Consider the following 23,119-nt stretch of genomic DNA (forward strand, 5'->3'; position numbering starts at 1 on the left):
TCTTGCGAATTCCTCCCACATTCTTTGATTTCTTTGACGAATGCCTTAGCTGTGGGAGAATCGAAGTAGTATACAGTCGAAGTAGTATAAGCGTGTATATGGTCAGACAAGACATCTCTGCAAGCGCTCGAAGAAAAGGGAGAGCAAAATGTAACAGAAAAGCAGAAACAGGATCGTAAACTAAAGTTCAGTCATCCATTAGTGAAATACCTTCTTTAATTTCATCTTCGCTTGGCAACAACTTAGCAGGATGCCTCAGCGGAAGCGCAAGGGGTCAAGTATTCGTCGCGAATTCTCGGTTTTTCCAGTGACGAGGGGCAACTTAATGTCCTCGTTCCAAATGCAAGCTCCACAGCACACTTACTATTGCGAGACGATCGATCTTGCTCGCCACTTGGCTCGTTTCGCCTTCGATGCTGGAAATTCGGACTGGGTTGTCTACCTGTTTCACTGTATCCTCTGTCGCTTTAATTTATACAGGACAGTTACGTAAGAATAATTCTATATCCAACTGTTGTACATAATATAACAGACCTAGGCAAATCTGGAAGAGAAAATATCGTTGCAAATAATATTGCATATTTTTATTTAAATAAACATTGGACTCAATAAAAGAGGTTAAAAAGGATAGATCCTATATTCTTGCTTCCTGGCGTTGGAAGTAATAATTTATAGTTTACCAATGGAATAGAATTCTTCAAGAGGATCATAAGCAATATCACACAATGGAAGTGCAATCAAAAATCTTTCATGTTACACAGTGATAACTTGAACAACGTAGAGGAGGAATCGCAACGATGACAGTCAAACTTTATCGACCATAAAAATCGTCAGAAGCTCGAGGAATAACCATCTGCATATTTGATTTTGTAGCAGTAGTGCTCGTTGCGTTGACTTAAGAAGATGCTCCGAACGGTGCACAAATTTTATTATTACCGCAACCATTCCTGTGGCGCAGATTTCAGCTGGCAGTTTTACGATAGGAACCTTCCTTCCGACAAAGAACCAAGTTATACTTTGTTTGCAAATAAAACCACGGTACATGGTCCTCCACTTGAAGAGGATTGATGGGCGTAGCCTTATATTGGCTTCCTTCCTCTCACAGTCACTATATATTCAGCATGCTCGAAACGATCGACTGTTCCACCGCCTTCGTGCTTCATTTTCCCCTGTTTAAACGTTTCGGTGGGTATAAACAGGTTGGGGAGCTGCGAACGAAGCAATAGGGAGCTCATCCTAGCGGAAGGAAGTTCGACATCCTGCGCGAAGTGAATGAATTGGTGTATGAATTTCTTCAGGAAAGAATATCGAAGAAGAAATCGTGAAAGTGTAGAAGAACGTAAAGATTCTTGTACAGAATTAACATTTGATCTTTTTTCAAGCATAAATTCGCGCCCTTAGGTATGAAGGTGTTTATAGCGGGAAGGTTTAAAGAGGATTTCTGAGATTCCTTATAGGAGGTAGTAAAAGACGCTATGTCTTCCCTGAAGTGTGGCTTATCGATGTTATTTCAGGAGCGATAGATCCGCTGCATTTCCACAGCTGGTGTTATTTATAACCGTCCAACAGGGCTCACGACTCTCAACGCAATCGATCGTTCTTGTCTCGTGGCCAGGATATCGAATTGTTCTCGGGACTTATCTGTTACGCTCGCTCTTAGTCCTATACTCTGTAATTCCGTCGATGGGAAGTAAAATGTTCCGCGACGCGTAGGCGCCTCTGAAATATCCTGTATTCATCGATTGAGCCTTCCATAAAGAAATGGAGAAACGAAGCACTGAACTGAAAAATATCATTAAAAATCTTCCGCGCCATTTCAAGCAATTATTCAACGGATTTAAAATTCATTCAATTTGTAAAGCATTTATTCCTCGCGTGTTCTGCTTTTTCTCAAAGCAATAAATCTAATGAAAAATAAAGCTGTGCATCGTTCGCTGCAATTATACCAAAAAGGTGTACGCTCGTTCGCCGATTTCTGTTTACGACGGGATAGCCTCTTGCAAGGAAAAATATATCGCTGAACTTTGCCGGTTTATCTCTTGCACCTGGAGAACGTTTCCACGTTTATCTCGTTGTCTTGCGAACGAACGGACCAGGGATGACCGCGTGGAGAAATGGAACAACCCGTAGAGAACACCGGATGTCAGGAATTTATTCTCCACCTTATTCCCGCTGGTCGCACGAACGCCCTTGTACTCGATTTCATCCTCGAGGATTCTCGGGGAGCATCGGGAGAGCGTTTCGAATTTTCAGAACTTCATTCGATACAGGAAGCGAACAGCTTCGAAATGAAAGAACAAAATAAGGAACGGAAGGGCGAGAGATGAAGATGATACGGCAACGAGATTACGTGTATGATGTCGCGTCGCCACGCTTCCTGGAGCCTCTACCTTTCGTCCTTTCTACTTTCCGCGTAGAACAGCACTGGCGAAATTGATTCTACGTGAGGAACCTCGTTTCTGGAAATGGTTGTATCGGACGAGATAAGAAGGAGGAGCGTTGAAAACGAAGTAGATCACATAATCTGTGAAGTTAAATTTGGAAAATTCGATAATATTTCCTGTACAGACAGGAAATGCAAAATTCTAATAATATCGTATATCATCAGGGAAGTCTGTAGAATACATTGAAATAGGAATCCCATCAGTAGAAGCGACTTCTATACAAGCAGTAGAAGAGGATAATATACAGTCAGACGCTAGGCAAGTAGAATATATCGGCACGCGGTGAGCCTTTCAACAAGTAGAATATACCTGCATATACGTACCCAGACTTCATTTCAACGAAAGGCTTACAAATACGACTATTCACTAAACATATCAAGACCTCAGAGTATTATCTCTCAAACTTCGTTATCATAATAATGTCCAGAAACAAATACTTTGAGTGACAATGACTAAAGCTACCCGTGTACAATTGTAGCTACCCAGAGATTTTTGCAAGAACAGTAGTAACTCGTTTCACGGTTCAGTCCTCACGAAACTTGAAGGGATCAAGATCTTCACGAATCTAAGCAAGACTTTGCTCCCTCCCTACCCAAGGAAATTCATATTCTCTGAAGTCAATGTACCAGCTACGGGGAGCGCTTTTCTATCCTCCTGATCCGCCAGGAAAGTTTTCCATGAAATGTAGCGACAAAGGTACATAACGGAGTAGCAGCGCTCGCGAGAACTTCCGCCGAAAAGCCGTAAGAAACTCCCCGTCCAGGCGCGTTACCAACATCCCCTGTTGCAAGAGAAGCACTCGAGTTCTCGGCGATCGTAGAATCGCTGAATTTAATTATCCAAACTACAACCAGCCCGCTTCTCGCCTCCGGCTGCTGGTACGCCCGACCCGCCGTGGTTAAACTACGATTAGACTCAGTACAAATCGTTGAGCATAGCTGGCCAAGTCGCAATTAAATCACGGGACAGCGGAGGCCGCGAAACAATGACGAAATAAGTCCAGCCGGCTGACAGGAAGGATTTGCATGGCGCGAAAGTTTGCCCGCTGGACGAAGCTGGCTTCGCGAAAGTTGCATTTCCGCCGCGGAGAAGTTGAGAACGTTGCGAGCCTGTTTTCTTTTTAGAATGGAGAATGAGACGGCGACGCGAACCTGGACGACGAAATGGCTTTTCGTCTCGAATGTACTTCTCAGTCTCTGGATTCTCCCTGCCTCTTTCTCCCCTTACCTTGTGGAGAACCAAATCGACAATGAGTGGAGTGCTCCGTAAAATAAGGTCAAATCGGAGGAACAAAATTTGGCAATTTTGGAAGAGCTCTAATCTTGAATGACGGAGACTGAAAATAGTTGAGATCTAGTGTCTTCTATTGGGAATTTTGTAGTAGACACTGACAGAGATTTGGGGTACACCTACACCGAATTCTTCGCGAACCGAATAGCTTGAAGTTCTGTCATGGTAAGAAAGACGTTTGGAACGTTTCCGGTAGACGTAACACGAGGGATCTCATTTTTATTCTCACCACGAAAGACTCGGACCGTGAAACTTTCTTCCACTGGCGCTTTTAATAAACGTAATAGAGTGTAAAGCTTAGAGATAAGGCATGCTTCTAGTCGCGACGGTGGCTTTTCGACCCGCGACATCGTCCATGCTCCATTCCACCTCCCTGATCTGCCGTCTTGAAAATTCTCGTCTAAAGAGCACAGTCACGGCCGATCTCGACGAAAGCGGTGATCCTTGACGTCGTCGCGCGAGATAGGAACTCTAGGCGGATGCATACCCTGTAACTAACCGCAGAATCTAACATCTCGAGTAAACATTTTTTAACGAAAACCTTAATTAACAGTCTGGAGAAATTGTCACGATCTCCTCGAATTTACATTTAAATATTCTCCAGTCTGATCGAGTATAGAGGAGCACAGAAAGCGCAAAATTTTCCACTGCGTCGCGTTATGAAACTTAGAGGGCCGAGGGAAAAAGTCGTCCGCAGGAAAAGCATCTCTCATTGTCGCAGGGGAGCAGGAGGCGCGAAAAATACATATTCAACAGGGCAACGAAGGCGGTTGATGCAAAGCTCGCGTAGCTTCGGCAAAAGTTAAATAAGCGATGCGCCGAAGTTAGTTAGGCGAAACAAGCGGGCGCAATGCAAATCCATTTTCGCGCTTATCGAAAGCTTCGTTAATTTCGAGGCGAACGTAACACCCCTGCCGCTCTCGCGAATTCGATTATTTTGATTCCCGTGTCTCCTCTTTCGTCTTCTGTTCCCCATTTTTTATTCGATCCTCTCGTTTTTTCTTTCGACGCATTAAAACGAGCACGAGCACGAGGAGAGGCGCAGAGATTGGATGAGATTAAACGGTACTGGGGACTATTGGCTTCCGTTCGAGCCTTGCGCCGCCAGAAAATAATATCCGGTTCGTCCTGTTGCTCGTCTCTCTGTGTCTCGGTCGAAACCTCGCGTCATGATTCAATTGAATCGACTAGCTGATCAGGATTACGCTTAAACACTGTATATTGCAGGTGTCAGTGTTAGTTTAATGGACGATTTTGAAATTGCACTTTTGAAGACAGAGAAAGCAAAAAAGGCTTGAGCTACCTTATATTATCATGACTTTCAATTTGTGAGGAGGATTCATGAATGACTTAATTAACTCAGCAAATATTTTCTATAACTGGATATCAATTTATTTAAAATTGAAAGCTCTCTCCCGCCCATTTCGAACCCAGGGGATCCAAGCAAAGTAATGAAAAACGTCACCAATTCCTGATCTCCTCTACATATATTTTTCTGACCAATATTTAGAGTGTACACAGAATAATCCCTACGTAAAAACTCAGGAGGAGAGTTTAATTTGGTTCAGCCAGATATCGAATTTTTCCATCGATATTACCCATCCCTCTACGGGAATACTTTCTGACGAGTGTCAATAGCGAGCGGTGCTAATAAAATCAACGGGCTGAACAAGTTTTCGTGGTCGAATTTTCAATTTGCAGAAGTCATTTATTTACGCCGAATCGATTTAATTGCATTTGCACAGAGGATCGTCGATTGTTCCAGAATCATTCGAATTTTAACATGCAGCCACTGCAAAGTGTGTTCGATAACAAAAAAAAATCATGTCATATGTTCTCAATATAGGAACGAGAACATTTATATATTACAACCGAAATTGAATTGCTCCCGCTGTTGGCTTCGTATCTGGTACTAGAAAATTTACCGAGCGTAATTTTATCCATTGTCTTCTTCGCGAACTAATCGAGCGAAACATGAAAATGAAAAGCGACGACGACGTCGTATCGTATTTTGTGAAAACAGTTTCTCGTAACAATGGCAGTTGAGTAAAGAGAAGTGGATGCACGCTGAAGGGTCATTTGCAATGGGTTACAAGTTCCTGCGAGAGGAACCTTCCTCCATCTCACGAGAGCTACAGCTACAAGATAACGAGAAGCGGATTAAGTGTTAAACTAGTCATAACCGCGTATCGACGCTTAGACGCTCCTTAAAACGTGAAACTCCGCAAGTAACTTCCTCCTGCTGTCTCCTCCTGAACAATGAAATATTAATTAGGTACGCCGTTTGGAGTTTAATTCAATGTCATCTCGAGACGCTGCTTGTCGAGCCAGATCCTCTTTACAATTACAGATTTGTACAAAAGTGACAAGATACAATATATACGGAAGGAGTAAGAAAGTTTCGAGAAAGCTAAATGTTATTCCAAACGATAATCGTTAAAGCTGTAGCAAAATATTATATAGTTACTTGGATGATAAACCATAGATGCATTTTTTATCCAGTTACTCGTACACTGAAGTTTCTTATGAAATTGCTCCAAAGAAAGAAAGAATAAGAATTTATAGCGAAAGGAATGCTAATTCAGGTAATAAGTAAACAGAGATTCCTCCAAGAAGACTCTCCGCCTTGATTCAATGGTCGCTCACGGAGGGTTGATCCACCCACTTCCTTATTCTATGCTAAGTTACGGTTGGCTCCTGTGGAAGCTATTATTAAGGATAACCAATTCCACCAGGCCCCGTTCTATTGGAACTGGTGAGAATGAATCGAAAGCGGGAAGCCGATAAAGCAGCGAACCATGTCATATGGCGGTTGTGGGGGGATCAGCCCATCGGATTATCGGTCCGTCTGCTGGAACGAACATTTTTCCATGAGTCGTATCCGAACTATCTTTGAATTTACTTACGGACCTAAAATAGCTTCGTCATGAAATATGAGATATTCTTGTCGTTCCATCTTTCGCAGAATATTATGAGAATATTTGGAAAAACGTATTTGTAAATAAAATAAAAAAAGTATTAATATTATAATACCTCTATGCGCTTCTATTCGTAATTGAAAGAAGAAGGTTCTAAGTAATGAAAATAATGTAGTATAGAGACATTTGTAAAGGTAGTGGAACGGTACGTAGTCAGACATCACGTAGAATCGCAGAACGCACTTAGGATCAGACACGAGTGACGAGTCAAGTAGTATAAATCCATAAATTATCGGACACGCAATCCAAGAGTCAGCAAGTAGTATAGACTAATTATGGTCAGCCTCGAGAAGTCTATTCTTCCTTTGCCTTCCGAAATCTAAATTTTCCTTTAACTACCTTTACTTGAAGTGTCAAATAATCATATTTTCCTTCATATAGAGACAGTATAAATACGATTCGTCCATCTATGACAGCAGAAGTATACATATGCAATGCACGATCCAAATACCCAAAAGCAGCCGCTCGAAGGGGAAAAGCAAGTTCACGGAAGCATAGCGCATTAATCGTGGCGAAACAGAAACCGACGGTGAATTAATTTAATGTACCGCGTACGGTTCTACATTAGTTACACGCAGTTACGTACGATATCTGTTGGCAGGGCTCTGATTACGCGGTACACTGCTGCACCGTCGCATCTAATGTATCCGCGTGCTCCGTTATTGCCATCCGTGGGATTACTAGTGTAATTGCACTCGTTGCGACTCGCCTACGCCATCGTCCCGGTGATCTAACGTTTAATATGCACACGACCGTTTAGACCGTGCACCTTCAGGTGAATAAAAATCACGTAACTTTACTTGACCGAGTGCAACGTGCGTCTGCGTGGTGGTTTTGATTCGTAGGCGTTCCATTGTAACGAGGTTATCCCGAGCTAAATTTTTAAAAGTGTCCCACGTTTCAATGCAAATATTTTATAGAGCAGTGAATTGTAAGGAACGAAAAAGTCAAGTGGCTTGTTAGCGAATTACAGCAAGTGGTCTAAATTGTGCCCATTTGATACGGTGAATTCCCTGATGCGATTACGAATGGTATTATTGTAGTAATGTCCCCAGAGGACTTATTACAACGATCCCAAGAGTCTCTCGTAAAGCTCATAACGATATCATTTCTATATAATTTCTAGTGATATATTTAGTGGATAAAATGATTAAGGTATATGTGGAGCAGCAGGAAAATGAATTGTAATATAAAGGTACTGCGTAGCTAAAGTAATTTGTTTGTACTGGCATATTGCTCGGGTTTCGTTATTTCCTTATAAACACTGAATCGAGCAGTCCGCATTTTGCGTAGCTTAATAGAAAGAATTTTTTGAAGAGTTGCGGTGAAGAAAGCTTCTAGATATAAGAAACAAAGCGAAGAAAGGACACGAAGATTCTTCGGAATGTCTTTCCCTCCAATTTCCTCTGTTGACTCTCCGACGACTAAAGAATTTATCTTCCCAATTGTTTTACCCTCTTCTGACCGCCTTTGAGCGTTCTCCTGTAGAAACGATCGCAATGGCGGAATACATCGTCGTTTGTAATCTTGGCCTGGCACTGAAGATAAACTCATCTATTTAAAGATTCTACATCTTAGAAAGAATACTCTTTGGCCCTAATCGCTTAAAGATTAAATCGCTTAAAGATACTTTTAAGAAGGAAATTTACTTTTGCTCTGACTGTCCAATATTGAACTTTTCGAGATACGTCGTATCAAAGGACGATTTTCCAGGAAAACTGCGTTGGAAGTACTTTAAACAGAATTGAATCTTTATTCGTTCACCTGGTCGCACAGTAACATAGAATTGTTACGTATTGCAAGTGAAGGGCGCATGTGTTACGATTACAATAAGTTCATTATAAATTTACCTTCGCCGATGAGGAAGTGAAAGACAGAAAACGAAGCAAAAGATGAGGAAGGGTGGAGCGATTTAATCCGCTTTTTGTTCGATTGGAATTAAATGAAGAGGGGCGGGCATTGTTCGAAGGTGGACGCAATCGACAGGCTCGAGTGGGAAATTTTTAATTTACTCCGCCGGATTTGCGGACGAGTAATTCCGGGGCATTTTATAGCAGCTTGAGTGCTCACAATACACCACCCACCGAGCACCTTTTTTTTCGACTATACTCTCGGTTCCTTTCGTCCAACCTCTCCATCTCTCTGCCTCATTTTTTCCTACGCGGCAGGATTGTACAAAATGGAGCTGGAAGAATCCGATTTTCTGGTGTTCAAACTGCTCGGGCAGAAAATGACGCACAAAACTATCTGCTGCTGAATAGACGGCTATTTTAAAAACCACTCCCAATTTTGATTTGTTTGCGGACCTCTGCCCTCAAGGAAATTCATGTAAATTTAATCAGACTTTCTAGTAGATGCTGGAAACATACCCTGGAAATATTCTCTGCGCTCTTGAATTTCGGAAGAAAACTATATTTCACCAGGTGACTTTTTTCTACAAAATATGCATTTCTTAGAAAATTGTGAAATGAATAGAACAAACAAAATGACTTTTGACGAAGAAGGTAGCAAGTTTGCAGTTTATCAGCACTTTAGACAGTGATAAATATCCAAACTCGCGAGCCGTTAATGAAATACTTAACTCCTCTGCTCCCTTCTTAAATGATTCCGCCGTCCATGTAATTATCTCAAAAGGAAAGAAAAGGTGTGGAAAGATCAGACCGAACGCTTCAATAATTTATACGTTTATACTGAAGAAACTGAGAAGACCAAAAAAAAGGAGCAGCCTCCAATTACGGAGACGCGAGCGACTTTCTGACGGTTAATTATTCAGAAATTGGCGACGAGCCACACGTCGGTGCAGGGTTGCGTCGAGTAGTCACACGTCACGGGTCAAAGTGGCCCAAGTTCGAGCGTGGAATGGCCAAAGCGGAATTTTCCTCGGTAGCTTGCACGGATGAAATCGAAGGTACGCAAAGTTTCTCCATTAATTCACGCCCCTCGCTTGCAGCGGTTAATTAGAGTCGCGGGGAAAATGCTGGCGGAACACCTGTTACGTGTTTAGAATTATTTCTCCGGGCATACTAAAATTTCGCGAATGATCGGTTCGTCAATCGAAAGAGCTTCCAATAATAGTTTCTCGCTGGGATCCCCGGTTAATCCAACTCGACGTAATTAATACAGCATAATTGGCACGGAGATGTAGATTGCCGCCGATTTCGATTCGACGCACATCGACCGTGTCGCGTACCCTGGCATTGTGCAATATCGTTACGACGGTAGCACGGTGTGTCACTGGTAGGGTTTCAGCCGTGGTGATTAAACACGGAGGGATGCAGATATGCGTAATCAGATTTTCAGGAAACCCACTGGAGCGTCGCGTCGTTTCGGATCAAATTTTGTGTATCGGTAAATATCTGTGTTAGATGTAGACAGACTGGCTTCATTTTGGCGTCGCTAATAACATATGCGTTATCCTAAATTAAAAGCTGGTTGCTGGGGCCTGAACTTCTGGAAATTCAAATTCCACGGGACTAGGAAGTTCTGTGATATTTGATTTGGACTTTGCAAACTAAATATTTGGACTACTTGTTACTTCTCTGATTATTGTTCTTGATTCAGTTATTAAGTAGTAACGTGATCTCACGTAAGAATTTTCAAAATCAATTTCTGTGACAAAAAGGATACCCTGTGGAAACTTTTATTTTACGTCTTCTATTCCCCCTGACTCTATGGGCTCTACAAACTACCCTGTTTATTGCGCAGGACACTTTATTATACTACAGTGCAATGCTCGACGCCCGCGGCAGATCCAATCTTGACTGTAAATTACGCCTTAATAGCCGAGCATCCGTCCCCCGCTGGTCGCCGAGACGTTCTCTAATTTGAGCAGATTATTAAAATCGTATCCCCATGATCCTCGAAATGAAGGATCGCCTCCTAAGGCAAGCAACGACGAAACTTTTCTCGTAAAATAAATCAGGCCGTCCCATCGCGGTAATTCGACGCAGCCGCCTCTACCTCGCCAGTAATATCAGATATTTTCTTAATAATGAAACTTCCACTCAAGAACCGACTACTGTTCATCCTCATGAACTTCCTGATAAATCGGTACACGAGTCCTTATCCACTTTCACGTTCCCCTTTCCTTTCGATTTTACTCCTTTCTCCTTACCCTCTATTTCCCATATATAAATACTATAAGTATTTGATAACCCAGACCTAACTCTGTTATCGAAATTATGGGTCGCGCCAGTAGATCGTTCTGCATCCACAGAACCGTCGGTCTGTTTTATTATCACCAGGCCCTATCATAAAACTATCATATTATTGGTTCTAAACCCCAACTCATCCCGTTATGTTGATCACGTATAGTCGACGTCAATACAGTGATTCTAGTATAGTAGGTTAATAAGTCCTTCACGCTTCTGACAAGTAACGTTGCCGCTTTTGCCACCAGAATTGTAACATTTTCGGTTGTCTTTGTTGCAGCAACTGTCCAAGCAACTATATTGCTGTGTATTCGGGAGCGACGACATCTAGTTTACTTCTGAAGATGCTCTGTGGTAAAAATAAAACATCCTTGTTACACAACGGACAAAAGCTGCTGGTAGAATTCAGGACAGGGTCAGAAGTTCCGCCCTTCAACTACAACGGGTTCGTCGCGAGCCTTCACTTCATAGAAATCACGACGGAGGCACCGACGACAGTTACCGTGGACAGTGTCAATAAAACTCGTAAGTGGCAACAAACCGAACACATCTTTCCAGTAATTACATTCCCCTCTGCTTGAGCATTTATGTTATTCAACTCAATTCGATTTATCCGCGGAACTTTCCTTCAACTCTAATGAAAGTGGCCACAACCGAGAAACCATAGCGTTCATTTCAATTAAACTTATTCACTGTTTTCAACCTGAGTAAACATATGTTATTAATGTAGAAAAATTCTTATCCGAGAATAACTAAATATCCTGAAATTACACTAAGCCTGTAATCTCTCTCAAAAAGCTTTGAATCTTCCTCTTATTAGTAGACTCAACGCCGAATGAGTCTACAACTCGACACGTATCGGTTTTTCATCCGAGAAAAGGATTCTCACTAAGCACTTTTAAATACCGAGGCAACGATTCACTCAGGTCTTGTTCGAAACGATCGAACCAACGGAAGGTTTAACAACCATAATAGAATCGGACATGTGACCGTCTCAAATGGACCGTATTCGTTCACTGAATCTTTCCCTCGTCCCCTAGGGAGTCCGAAAGAAGGGGCTCGCATTTAAACCCTGCTCCCGATAATTAATTCTAATCCAAGCGTGTAGCCCAGTTCCAATCAGCCCGCGACATTTCTGAACTGGGTCGCACCTGTTCTACTGGAACCTCCGCTCAAGGCTTTCGCGTATTTTACAGTAGACACGACGAAGCCGATCAACGGAGGTTACAATGTGCGCTACAGTAACCGGGACCTCCATGACCAGAGGAAGGACCAGGGCATGGTGTCGAGCAGCTGTGACCTGGAGGTCAACGGCGAGAAAGTCAGAGCTGGCCATCACGATACCAGAGGGAAGCTCAAGTCCACCACGTGCCGGCTGGTATTACGTGGCCGTGCTTATGACACAGGACACGTATCGCTGGCCAGTTACAATCTCAGGTAATGCTTGACCACCTATTCACGATCTTACAACCTTCACTTTTATTCCTTCTGACTAACCTTTTTGTGTTCTTACTCCTCTTGTACTTTGGTATCGTTTTCCTACTTATAGGACAGTCATTTGTTCGTGAGATTATATGAAAGTTTTGCTTCTAAGGGTGTTTCTTTTTTGGTTCCTGAGTAGCTACTTATAATTAGCTCCGTGAATTAGCTCCGGGGCAAAATAAAATAATGTTCTGGGGATAGTGAAATGTTTTTAATTTTCACGACTTTCATTCCAAATTGTAATCCATACTCTTCCCGTCTTATAGGCGCCCTGTTTTCTTCTTTTTCTCTTTGAAGAAACGCGCGTGTTTGTGTTCGTGCAGGCGAGAAACCGCGATTACCCCGCGTGCCTGGGAGAGAGCTCGGGTACAGTTTTAAGGCGATTGCATTCGACCGTAGAGGCGGAGTTAGAAGCCACCGGAAATGCAGTCACGTAGCGGAGCGTATGCCACGGGTCCGTGGCTAGAATTGCATTTCATTTGTTTAACCTTTTTCGTGGTACCGCTTTTGAGGATCCTCGATACCCTGGCGCAACTCCTGTGAATTCGAATCGTGTCAGTAGCTCCAGTCCATGCTGATAAATCACGTAAAATCAAACACGAACTTCCGTTCATTCTGACCGCTCAGCACAGTCTCTCGATTTAATTACTCTTCCTTGTGGTAGGCAAATCTGAAATAGCCCAGCGTACCATGATTCATTAAGTAGCGTTCGAGTCAATGATCGATACTACCTTGAGGCTCTAATACTCAAACACGAGGGTACATTTATGAGGGTACAGTCTCTCGAAATAAAACCTAGTAACAGTAGAATCGACCCGGAATTATCGTGACAGGTGGTTTATTACAAGTATCAAAATTCTGTTACAAACTTTTAATATTTATCATCCTTTCAACCCGCACGAACCCCAGCCAAGTGAATTTGAATCGCATCTACACGCATTGAACCTTGTCAAAATTGAATTCTATACCCGAGCACTCCATCATAATCCTTTCAGACAGCTGCCTTCGCCCAGTACACTCCACGAAAAGCGTTACCCTAACCGAGAGATGAATCTCGTTTTCCATTCGCCACGTATCAATCAGCATAACTCATCGAAACGGGCCGAGCAAAGATCTCCTTCGTGCCCCTTTCCTCTCGAGCCTGGTTCCTCTCGGAAGTAATAGATACGAAGTAGCACTAAATCACACGGGAATGCGGCTGGCTCGTATCCCTAGGATTTTCAATTATCATGCACAATGGCTGAAACGCGCGGACCATGCATTCGTGGCTTCGCAGATATGTTCTCAGTAAGAGACGGTGCACAGGGTGGGTGGGTTGTGCTCAGAAGCTCTTTCCTCGCGTAGCGAAACCGTACGGGCGAACCGTAGCTAAGGAGGGGGATGTAACCTCGTGGGTACAGGCAGATATATAACCAGGAATAAACTAAGAGAAGACACGCGTGCCGTCGAGACCGGGAGACAGGGAGCATGAGACAGAGCGAAGGGTTTATTGAAGACGACATCAATTTTGAATGGAACATCGTGGATTCTGGAGGCAGTGAACAGAACATGCGGCAAGCCTCATACTCTCTTCCCTCCTGATACTTATTAGCATAAACATGGTTCCCCTTTACATTCGATGCTGTCTCGTTACGAAATTAACTAAATTGTTTCATTTTATTAATTTTATTAAGTCGTTGACTGCTGGTGTACAGACTGTGGTTACTGAATTCGAGTCATATCAAAATAATTGATAGAAACGCTCCTAAACCACGTCTGACGCGTGTCTGATTAAGAACAGACTTATACTACTTCCAGCGTTCAGTCGCCACGCTAGGTACAACGATGCCAGTAGAATAAGCCCTTCAGTCAGACACAGTTTTTAGGCGCAACGATGTTTTGTAGACGTATTTTAAACAGTCCTTTAAATTTCTAATATCTATTATCAAACACCGTGTATACACTGCAATTTCGACATTTAGTCGATTCAAAATTATGTACAGTCGATCCTACAGGCTTGTCTAAATAGTTTACTGGCATGAACTTGATGCTACGCGTTGAAGAGTGAAGTTAGGGATTGCAACTGTGGGAGTAGACTATACTACCTGCAAGGCAGCCTTGAAACTTGCTCGGAAGTTAGAAATTCGTCTAAAAGAGATTCAGAACTCCTAGCGAAGTTTCGATTGACGTATTCCGCTGGAACGCTTGGCGAGAAAGATCTGTGGCACGTTCTAATTAATCTTTCTCAATTAATATTAATGCACTTCGCAGATGCCTAAGTGGGTTAGACTTCGAGAGTCTTTATCGAGCAATCAGTTATTTCACACGTGGAATTGAAATTCCTAGAATTATATTCCAAATTCTTTCAATATTCATTGACAGAGAAAACAATCTATGAATTTATTAGACTCGATAATTCATTTGTGAAACAGAGTATCTGAATAATTGAACAACTTTTTTTCTCGATAATTTTCCCAACCAAAGTTCATCCCTGAAATATTTATTCGGAGAAAAGTACGTGTTTGACGCAGAAATTTTTAACAACCCCCCTTCCCATTTCCATCCATCTAGTCTGCATTATTTATCGTGATCGATATGCCGCTAACACCATCCTTCCATTCCACTTTCTCACTCTACGCCTTTGGAAGAGCTTTTCATCACGGGTCTTATTTACATTATACGCGGCATGAAAGTATAAATTCAAACACGTAATTAAATTTAAAATTCAAAAACTTCCAAATGAATGGAGGGACATTCGGCCCAGTTAGCAGCTCGTTAACCCCGTAATCAGGGCTCATTCATCCGGGCGAGACGAACTTCCACGAAGCCTACCAATTAAAATATTCTATAACTGCTTATAACTGTTTCGTTAGCTGGAAATTTAGTCCCTGTAGAGATATCGAGTCAGAGTCTTCAATACTCTAATATTATTATTCACAATCAGAAGTTACTGCGCTTCGGTTCTAATTGCAACCGCTTCTGTAATTCATTCACAACTCCCATGCGCAATTATGAAAATGTGACGCATAACAGATTCTGTATTGATCTTCCAGCGCCCAGTCCTGCCAATCAGTGATCGAAATCTATGACGGCCTCCCCGAAGGAGGGATGCTTGGCACCGCGAGATCCCTCGAGAGAATCTGCAGTCCTGCGCAGAGACTTCCACGAGAATTTGTGCAACAAGATACGTAAGTGAATTCTCCAGTTATTAGACGGGTGGATGCCGACATGGTCTGCCCGTGTACGGCTTATTACTCGGATACCCCGTTGATAAGAAGTCCTCGAGATTCCCCTCGATTCGCGACAAGCAATGCGAACCGCTCCTGCTATCCGCGCCGTCGATCGCCGTAGCTTCCTAAACTTCCAAAATTAATGCGGGGAACTTGTCTCGTCCGCAAATTCGTCGAGAATTCTCGAAGAAGTTCTATTATTACCCTTCAGATTGGGAGAATTACGTTATGTCCACTACTCAGACCACTAAATTGCATAATAATTATGCCGTGGAATTTTCGCTTGCATAGTTTAACAGAGACAGCTAGGATTGCTTGGAAAACATGTGAAACAAGAATATATAAATAGCTTTGGCTGTCATTTACCATTGAGAGCTTCGAGGTACATCGGGAATTGACGTTGAAAGTAGATGAGTACAATTAAAACACTTCACTTGTTGATAGAGAGCAGCTTTATTAATGATTAATACCGTACAATACAGGAATATAGACAAGCAGTAATGACTCTCCAAAGTGGAACGATGAAGTGGTTATTACTCGAGCTTCACCAGAAATTCCAATTTTTTAATCGTCAGTATGAACAGGAAACAAATGAATCTCTCTTCACTGTAACATTTTATAATTACAAGTTCAAATGAGAGCATCAGAAGTACGAATTTATATTCTAAATTTTTGAGCCCTCTCAGCTGCACGGATTTGCATCCTCAAGCGGTCAGCTATGCAAAATGGTGTCACATGAAAGACCCTAATTAATCCAGGCCCCCATTACAGCCAGAATTTGCATATATCCTCGCGCATCCACCTTGAAGACGAAAATTTCCATTTGAATCTTAAAAAGACTTTAACATAAAAGATTAATAATTTATCTGAATCCCTCAAAACAGAAAAAAACCTTTCCACTTTGCATTCATCTTCACTCTCCAAAGAGATCATCAAACCGAACTCTGTAATGCGTCATACTTGTCAGCTGACGTTATCAAACGTCATGGAATGTCAGACTAAGTGAAACGGAACACCTTCTTCGTCATTTCCTTCGTGCCGGGTCTAATAAACCGCGTACAGGCACAGGAAGCGACGAGGCCGGAGGCGAAAAGAGAACAGGCTTCGATTCGAAAACGCGGGATTTTATCGGACGAGGTCGAAGCAAGAGGAATGGGAAGGCATAGACGGGACGTAATCAGGAAACAGCCCCGACCTATTCGTCATTGATGCATCTAGCTGAGACGGAGAGACAGGAACGTTGGCTGGCGTTCATCTCGTCGGGAGCCAAGTATGAAAGATGACTACGCGCCGCCACGATACATCCCCGAGCGCGCGTTTGCATTTACTGGAAGCGCACGTACCAATGGGAAGATATCAAAGTGAAAGAAACTCGGAGGAGCACGCAGAGAGAGAAGGAGGGATAGTCATCCGCGACTGGATTCGCCGAGCGTCCAGTCGCGATCGTTTTCCATATTGAAACGTGCGCTTTATAGATGCGACGGTTCTTTCCTAGCGATCGTAAACGTTTTAATACCGATCGATTTTTCTTCATACGCGTAATAACGTGTAGCGGAAATACCACGGCGTTATCGCGAAGCAGTCCTCGTCTTTGTGATCCACCCGACTCGCGTAGGCGCACCGCGGAATTTGAATATCTGGTTTTCGGTATCGCCAGCCGCTGTGCTTTATTACGTTGCGTTTTTCTCTAGCCTCTGTGACTGGCTCTGTTACGCTGCTTCGGTATCATAACTTGAATTTCACTTTGAGTTTTTAGCCCGGAATTTCGTGGAAATTATTGCTCGTTGCGTGATACGAAATGGGTTCCAGGATGGATAGAGTATGGGAAGAGTGGAATTGTGAAAATCTTTTTTGCAGATAAATGCATCAGAATTCATTTATAATAATATTTCCAATTAAGATGCATAGTGAAAGCCTGATTTGTGAGGTTTATTCTACTGACATTGCTACGTACAAGCTGGCTAGTGCATGTAGGCAGTAAAATAAGACTTCGAGTCAGACACATTTCAGGCGTTCTTTAGGTACATTTTAATTAAGCGTTTTCTGTGTTATTTAATTTTCATAGATCCTAAAATACAGTCAATTTACTCTGTCAACGGAAGTAAGTTTCCCATTAATCCTTCCACGAATTCACGCTAATAAGTTATGGAAATAGTAACCTCGACAATTATTCATTCTATTTACTTAAATTGAGAAGAGGATAAGATTCGAAAGCAAGACGTTTCAATGAAATTAGTCTTTGGTGTATTAAAAGCTGACGTTTAAGTCGCGCGAGGGGCCAGTTCGATTTTAATCAGATAAATATCAGACATCAGGGAAGAATCACGCTGGGTAGAATAGAAGTATTTCTCGGACTGAAATACGTGAGAGGAAACCCACAACGAAAAAGACTTTCTCTGGCACATATTGATCAGAGTCGTGAGGCCACTATCTGAATGGGTTACATTCCAAATCCTTTCGACTGCGATCGATATCCGCCTCGCTGGCCGCAAAATCGTTCGTCCTAGAACAAACGTTCGGAACACGAACGAAGGATCTAATTGTAAGATACGAAGTGGCCGCGCAGGATAATAGGAATTCCATCGTGGACACGATGTCCAGGGAACTCGATTAATGGTCGTGGCTTTGAAATTGAAACGTAACGTGGACATGTCTATGAATCATGGCAAAGTGTCCATTGGATGTTGTAAGGAAATCCCACTAGCGATAGAAATAATTTCAAACTAGCGATCTAGATTCGATCTCCACAAAATATTCTCCTCAGTTTCAGAGAGCCACCACAAGAACTACAAAATTCCTATAATTCCCGATCAGCTCCCTAATTGCTGAATTAGATTTCGGACTAGAGAACATCTAATACCATCCCCATGCAGACCGTCCCGAGGGCTTAGACAACCCACATCCGTTTCACCGTGAAAATAAGAAAGATATCGCGGTTTGCAGGTGCTCGATCAGGCGGTCGTAATTAAGCCCGAAAGATTAGCGAAGGTTCGTGGACCGATACCTCGGGACGATTCACGATGGTGGGGGGATGAGGATCTCGTGGGATGAGGTTGGTCAGCGAGCCGTGGAAAGAGCACGACTCGCAAGAGGCCACAACCGACAAACAAAGTATCGCAAGCTCCCTCGGGGGAGGTGAAGCCTTTGCTCTACGAGGCGAGGCCTGCGGGAGCAGAAGTAAGTGCAAAAGGGACTTGGCTGGAGTGCACGGATGCGTTGTATGCATTATGCAAGCGCTGAGGAAACGGACGGACGACGAAATGTCCATACGTTTCACGGCAGGTAGCTGATGCACGCCGATACACCAGGAGATGAGAAAGGACGGATGAAAGGGGCGTTTCCCAAAAGTGATTTCGTGACAGACTCCTTTACCTATTTTGTGGAATTTTAGGTGTGGTCGCTGCCTACCTTGAAAATTTCTGGAGAGGATAATGAAATGTTTCTTGTTGTAAGACGAGGAATGTTTTGTTTAAGGAAATAGCGAATTAGAAAATTAAAATTTGGTCTGACTGCATTCAAAATGATACTACTTAGCGACTGGCTGACCATATTAAAGTTTATACTACTTACTGGATGTTTTACTACTTTCGAAATTGTTCTACTGACTAGATGTCCAACTGAATTTAAAGTTATACTACTTATTCAGTGTCTGATCACATTCGAGGCTATTTCACTTAGTAGGTCACTTTACTTAACAGCCGCAAGGTGCAGGATTTCGTTTCTCGGACTCCGTAAATTTTCACAGAAACTATATTTGACGCTCAAGAAAACAAATTAGAAATTAATATTCCTGCATTTAAGAGCATCCATTACACGAAAGGTCTTCTCGCAAAACACTTTGAACAACAGAACCAAATTCTCGAGAGCTTATTTCCAAGATCATTTCAGTTTTGAACAGGGACGGGTGCTTAACATAATTCATGTTGTAACTTAAAGTAGCTCCATCCCAGGAGCAAATTGTTAGAGCTTCTCCCTGAATTTCGGGGCGTAGATGTAAAGCAACCCAAGAAGCTTAACTTACCCACAGACAAACCTCACCAGGGACACTCTGTATATCATCGACAGATCATTGAAGAACTTTATCTATTCACGAATCTTCCCCCGCAACCAGTCTTAGAACTTCTCCGATGAAAACCACTTACCCAACAAACTCCCTTCGTCAATGATTGCTACGTCTGTCGAAACCTTCCCAACTGAGTCCCACAGCGACAGCAACAACTTCCAGCACGTACTCATGCTGGCAGGAAACAAGGGGATAAAAAGCCCCAATGTCCCGCGATTACTCGAGCGAGTGCGATACAGCATGCTCTGTTTAATCCCCGTTCATGCGTGTACGAGGTACATCGAGGATCAATCTGAGGCCTGGCCATCGAGTAATTCAATCTCCGGGCATATCGTACCGAACTAAAAGCTGGTCGTGTACAGCGTAGAACGGTTAATGAACCGACGCAGATCAACTGTGTCCAGGACGAATAGATCGTCCCCTGATTCTCGATAAAATAAACTCGGCCGCGAGTGAGGACGTTTTTGGCGACGATTATGCCCGTGTACACTTTCAATCGCTCGCTTCGCACCGCAAACAACGTTCGCCGAGGTCGAACGTGTTATTTCCAGTCCATGAGAGACCGATAATAATTGATCGGGGACGCGTGGAACCGAGGCTGCCTGATCGAAACAGAGTTACACACTGGGTAGATTATACCACGATTTAGCCACCACTGTTTCCGATTCGAATTAGAACGGTTTACTTTGGCGACGAGTCCCTGCTCGTTAACGGAGTCGCCGCGGAGAGTGATAGCTCGCGAGAAATTGGAGCGTGATGGGTGGTGGGAAATAAATAGGGGTTGTTTTTGCGCTGCTCACGATGCTTGGGATTAATGTTGTGACTTTAGTTTTAGGGGAAATCTTGTCTACTGTTCATTTCATTTCTGGTTTAGTGGGTAATTGCAAAGTAAATGGGTCTATAAAATTAGGGGAAAATATTAAAGATATACTTGAAAGAAAGTCAGTAGATTCTTGATAAAAATTATTCAGCGTTTCGCAAAAAACTTATTACTTCCTTATTACTTATTGCTTCCAGTTATTTTAATATTCTTCAGTTCGCTATGTCGGTTCTACGACTGTCCATACTACTTAGGTATCGATTGACATAAAGTTGAGAATGATCCATGCTATGCGCTTTGAGTATTCTTTCATTTTGAAAGTAAAGTTATAAATGGAAAACTTGGAATTAAATATTTTATAGCAAGAGTTACCGAACCGGACAGAAATAGAAGTAGTCTGTGCATAACACGTTAAAATCCCGTTCGAATGACGTACGAGTTATGATCGGTGTCGGACAATCTCCAAGTAAAGCATTCGGGAGGGGCTGACTCACTATGTTCTCCCCGTCCGACCTGGTTTGCATAGGAAAAGTACACACGAATCCGTGCTCGGCGTGACATTCGCATATTCGAAATCCGCGAATGAAAGTTGAAGACGAGCCAACTGGGTCGCTTGATCTCGCGCTCCAGAAAGCACCCTACCAAAACATAATCACGATGGTTCTGCTTCTGTGATGGCTTTGCTCGATTTCATGGAAAAATTGGAAGGGAACAATTATCCTATAAAATAAACTAACTTCTCCTAAGATGCTTTTAATTAGAAATAATTGCTGAAGAAAATGTACTGTAATTTTCAGTGATTTTTAGAGCTTGAAGTATCATATCAGTTCAATTAAAATTAATGACTAGCCCTACTCTTTTGCTCATTAAATCGAAACATCAAATTGATCCTGCAACATTAATCCGTGTATACGAGCAATTAGAGATTCGCCCACTTTAAATTAGAAAATTTTCAACACATACAACGACGACGTACTACCACTGATTTACCAAATTAAATCATCTCCCATTTCCCATGAAAATTCCCACCAAAATTCGCGGTTCGAAGCCAGATGCAGCTCTAAAGGCGCTCAATTTTTCATACGTCGCTCGTCTGCGCTTGCTACCCCCACCGAAATAGTCTGAAACAATTAATTCTCTCGCTGCGCGACGTCGCGAATAACCGGAGGATCGTTCGGCGAGCGCCTTGCTAATTTATTCGACCTATTAATAACCGTCCTCCAATGGCGTTATCAAGGGACAAAACCAAGCCGGCAAACATTGACTTATCACTATACACTGTCTCATAGAGGATTCAGGCGGCGGGTTTATCGCGAGACAGCGCTCCCAGGACGTCCATTTACAACTTCCCCGAGCAAAATGGAAGTGAACGACGTGGAAAATTTACATGGCGCTTTGTGCCGCCACTTGCCCAACTTCCAGCCGTGCTGCGCACACGTTAGCTTGTCAAGTACGGTGCGGCATACTCTTTGACATAAAGGCGCTAGCTTCATAATTCACTGGGAAACTTCCTTCGGGCGCTTCGACTTAGCGATAAAGGAAAAGAAGGGGAGCGAGGTGGTAACGATGGAGCCGAAGGGACGAACGGGGATGGGGAGACTCCACTTTTCCGTGTGTCCTTGTGCGAGGAACCCTCGCGAGTTCCATTCAGAACGCTCGAGGAACAAATCGAAGCGGACATAATTCATAATAGCAGCGCGAACGCGCCAAACACGGCCTCTATTATTCACCGAGATAGAGGCTGCGAGGCAACAGTCTTGATGATCACAAGAAATACGTTTGTTGTTCTCGAGCTGCTGTTGCGCCAGTACGAACCATTGGCTGATGAGAGATATTCGAGAAGTGGATGGATTATTTCTACCTAGGTGCTTCAGGCGGAAATATTGTAAACAGTGGATGAGGAGATTGATAAATCTTGTATTCATTATACAGGGTGAGTATGAAGACACTTGAGGGAAGAACATCAGCAAACAGTGAGTAGGTACCTAAGATCCCAGATAGCTTCCCTCAATTTTCGCTGAGGGGACTCGAACAAATAGACTTAAACATCTTTAATAATATCTAGCTATACAGCTAAAGAAACTCTATTTCGATGCTCTATTAAAATTGTATTATTTCTGTCATTTCCTGCGGTAATATATCCAACAATCTCCTACATCTCAATTCCCCAGAGAATTTGCCAGATATCTCGAGGTCATAAATATCGCAGCTAGCAGGCGTTTACGTAGAAAGACAATCTTATACAAAATTCTACGGGCACGGAATAATCGAGGAGAACATGTATGTCTCCGAATCATACGTGCTTCGCCACGTTGAGGCCGGAAAGCATCTATCTGAAGCACCCCGATGGAAGATAGAGCCACGTTCTTTACGACGCTTCTGATAGCAGGTGTGTGATTTACGCGGTGTCTCGAGGGAACGAGGAGGTTTCCAACGAAGAAACGATGTGGATTCCGCATCTTTCGCGGGCCAGGCTTACGAATTACGGGCGAGCTGGCTAAGGTGACCGCATAAAAGGAGGATTCTATTCTGGTTTTTCTGTTTTTCAGATACGTCGAGCCGAATAGGTACTCCTCTAATGGTCGAGATATGACGGTCGTTCTACGGCGAGCCTCGAATAGCCCCACCGACGAGGAATATATGGACGTTTCTTATTACTTCCACGACGGTAAGCCGACTACT

At 42.9% G+C, this 23,119-nt stretch overlaps 1 protein-coding gene across 1 annotated transcript in view; it reads left to right on the plus strand.

Moving 5' to 3' along the window:
- LOC143180943 (uncharacterized) overlaps positions 1-23,119 on the plus strand; it is a 181,372-nt gene that overhangs the window by 149,152 nt on the left and 9,101 nt on the right. Inside the window, exons 8-11 of the mRNA XM_076381006.1 lie at positions 11,144-11,388; positions 12,060-12,300; positions 15,378-15,512; positions 22,987-23,105. Of these exons, the coding sequence (XP_076237121.1) occupies positions 11,144-11,388; positions 12,060-12,300; positions 15,378-15,512; positions 22,987-23,105 (740 nt within the window). The remainder of the gene's footprint in view (positions 1-11,143; positions 11,389-12,059; positions 12,301-15,377; positions 15,513-22,986; positions 23,106-23,119) is intronic.

The sequence above is a fragment of the Calliopsis andreniformis genome, chromosome 6 (genome assembly GCF_051401765.1).
Source record: "Calliopsis andreniformis isolate RMS-2024a chromosome 6, iyCalAndr_principal, whole genome shotgun sequence".
Taxonomy (NCBI): Eukaryota; Metazoa; Arthropoda; class Insecta; order Hymenoptera; family Andrenidae; genus Calliopsis; species Calliopsis andreniformis.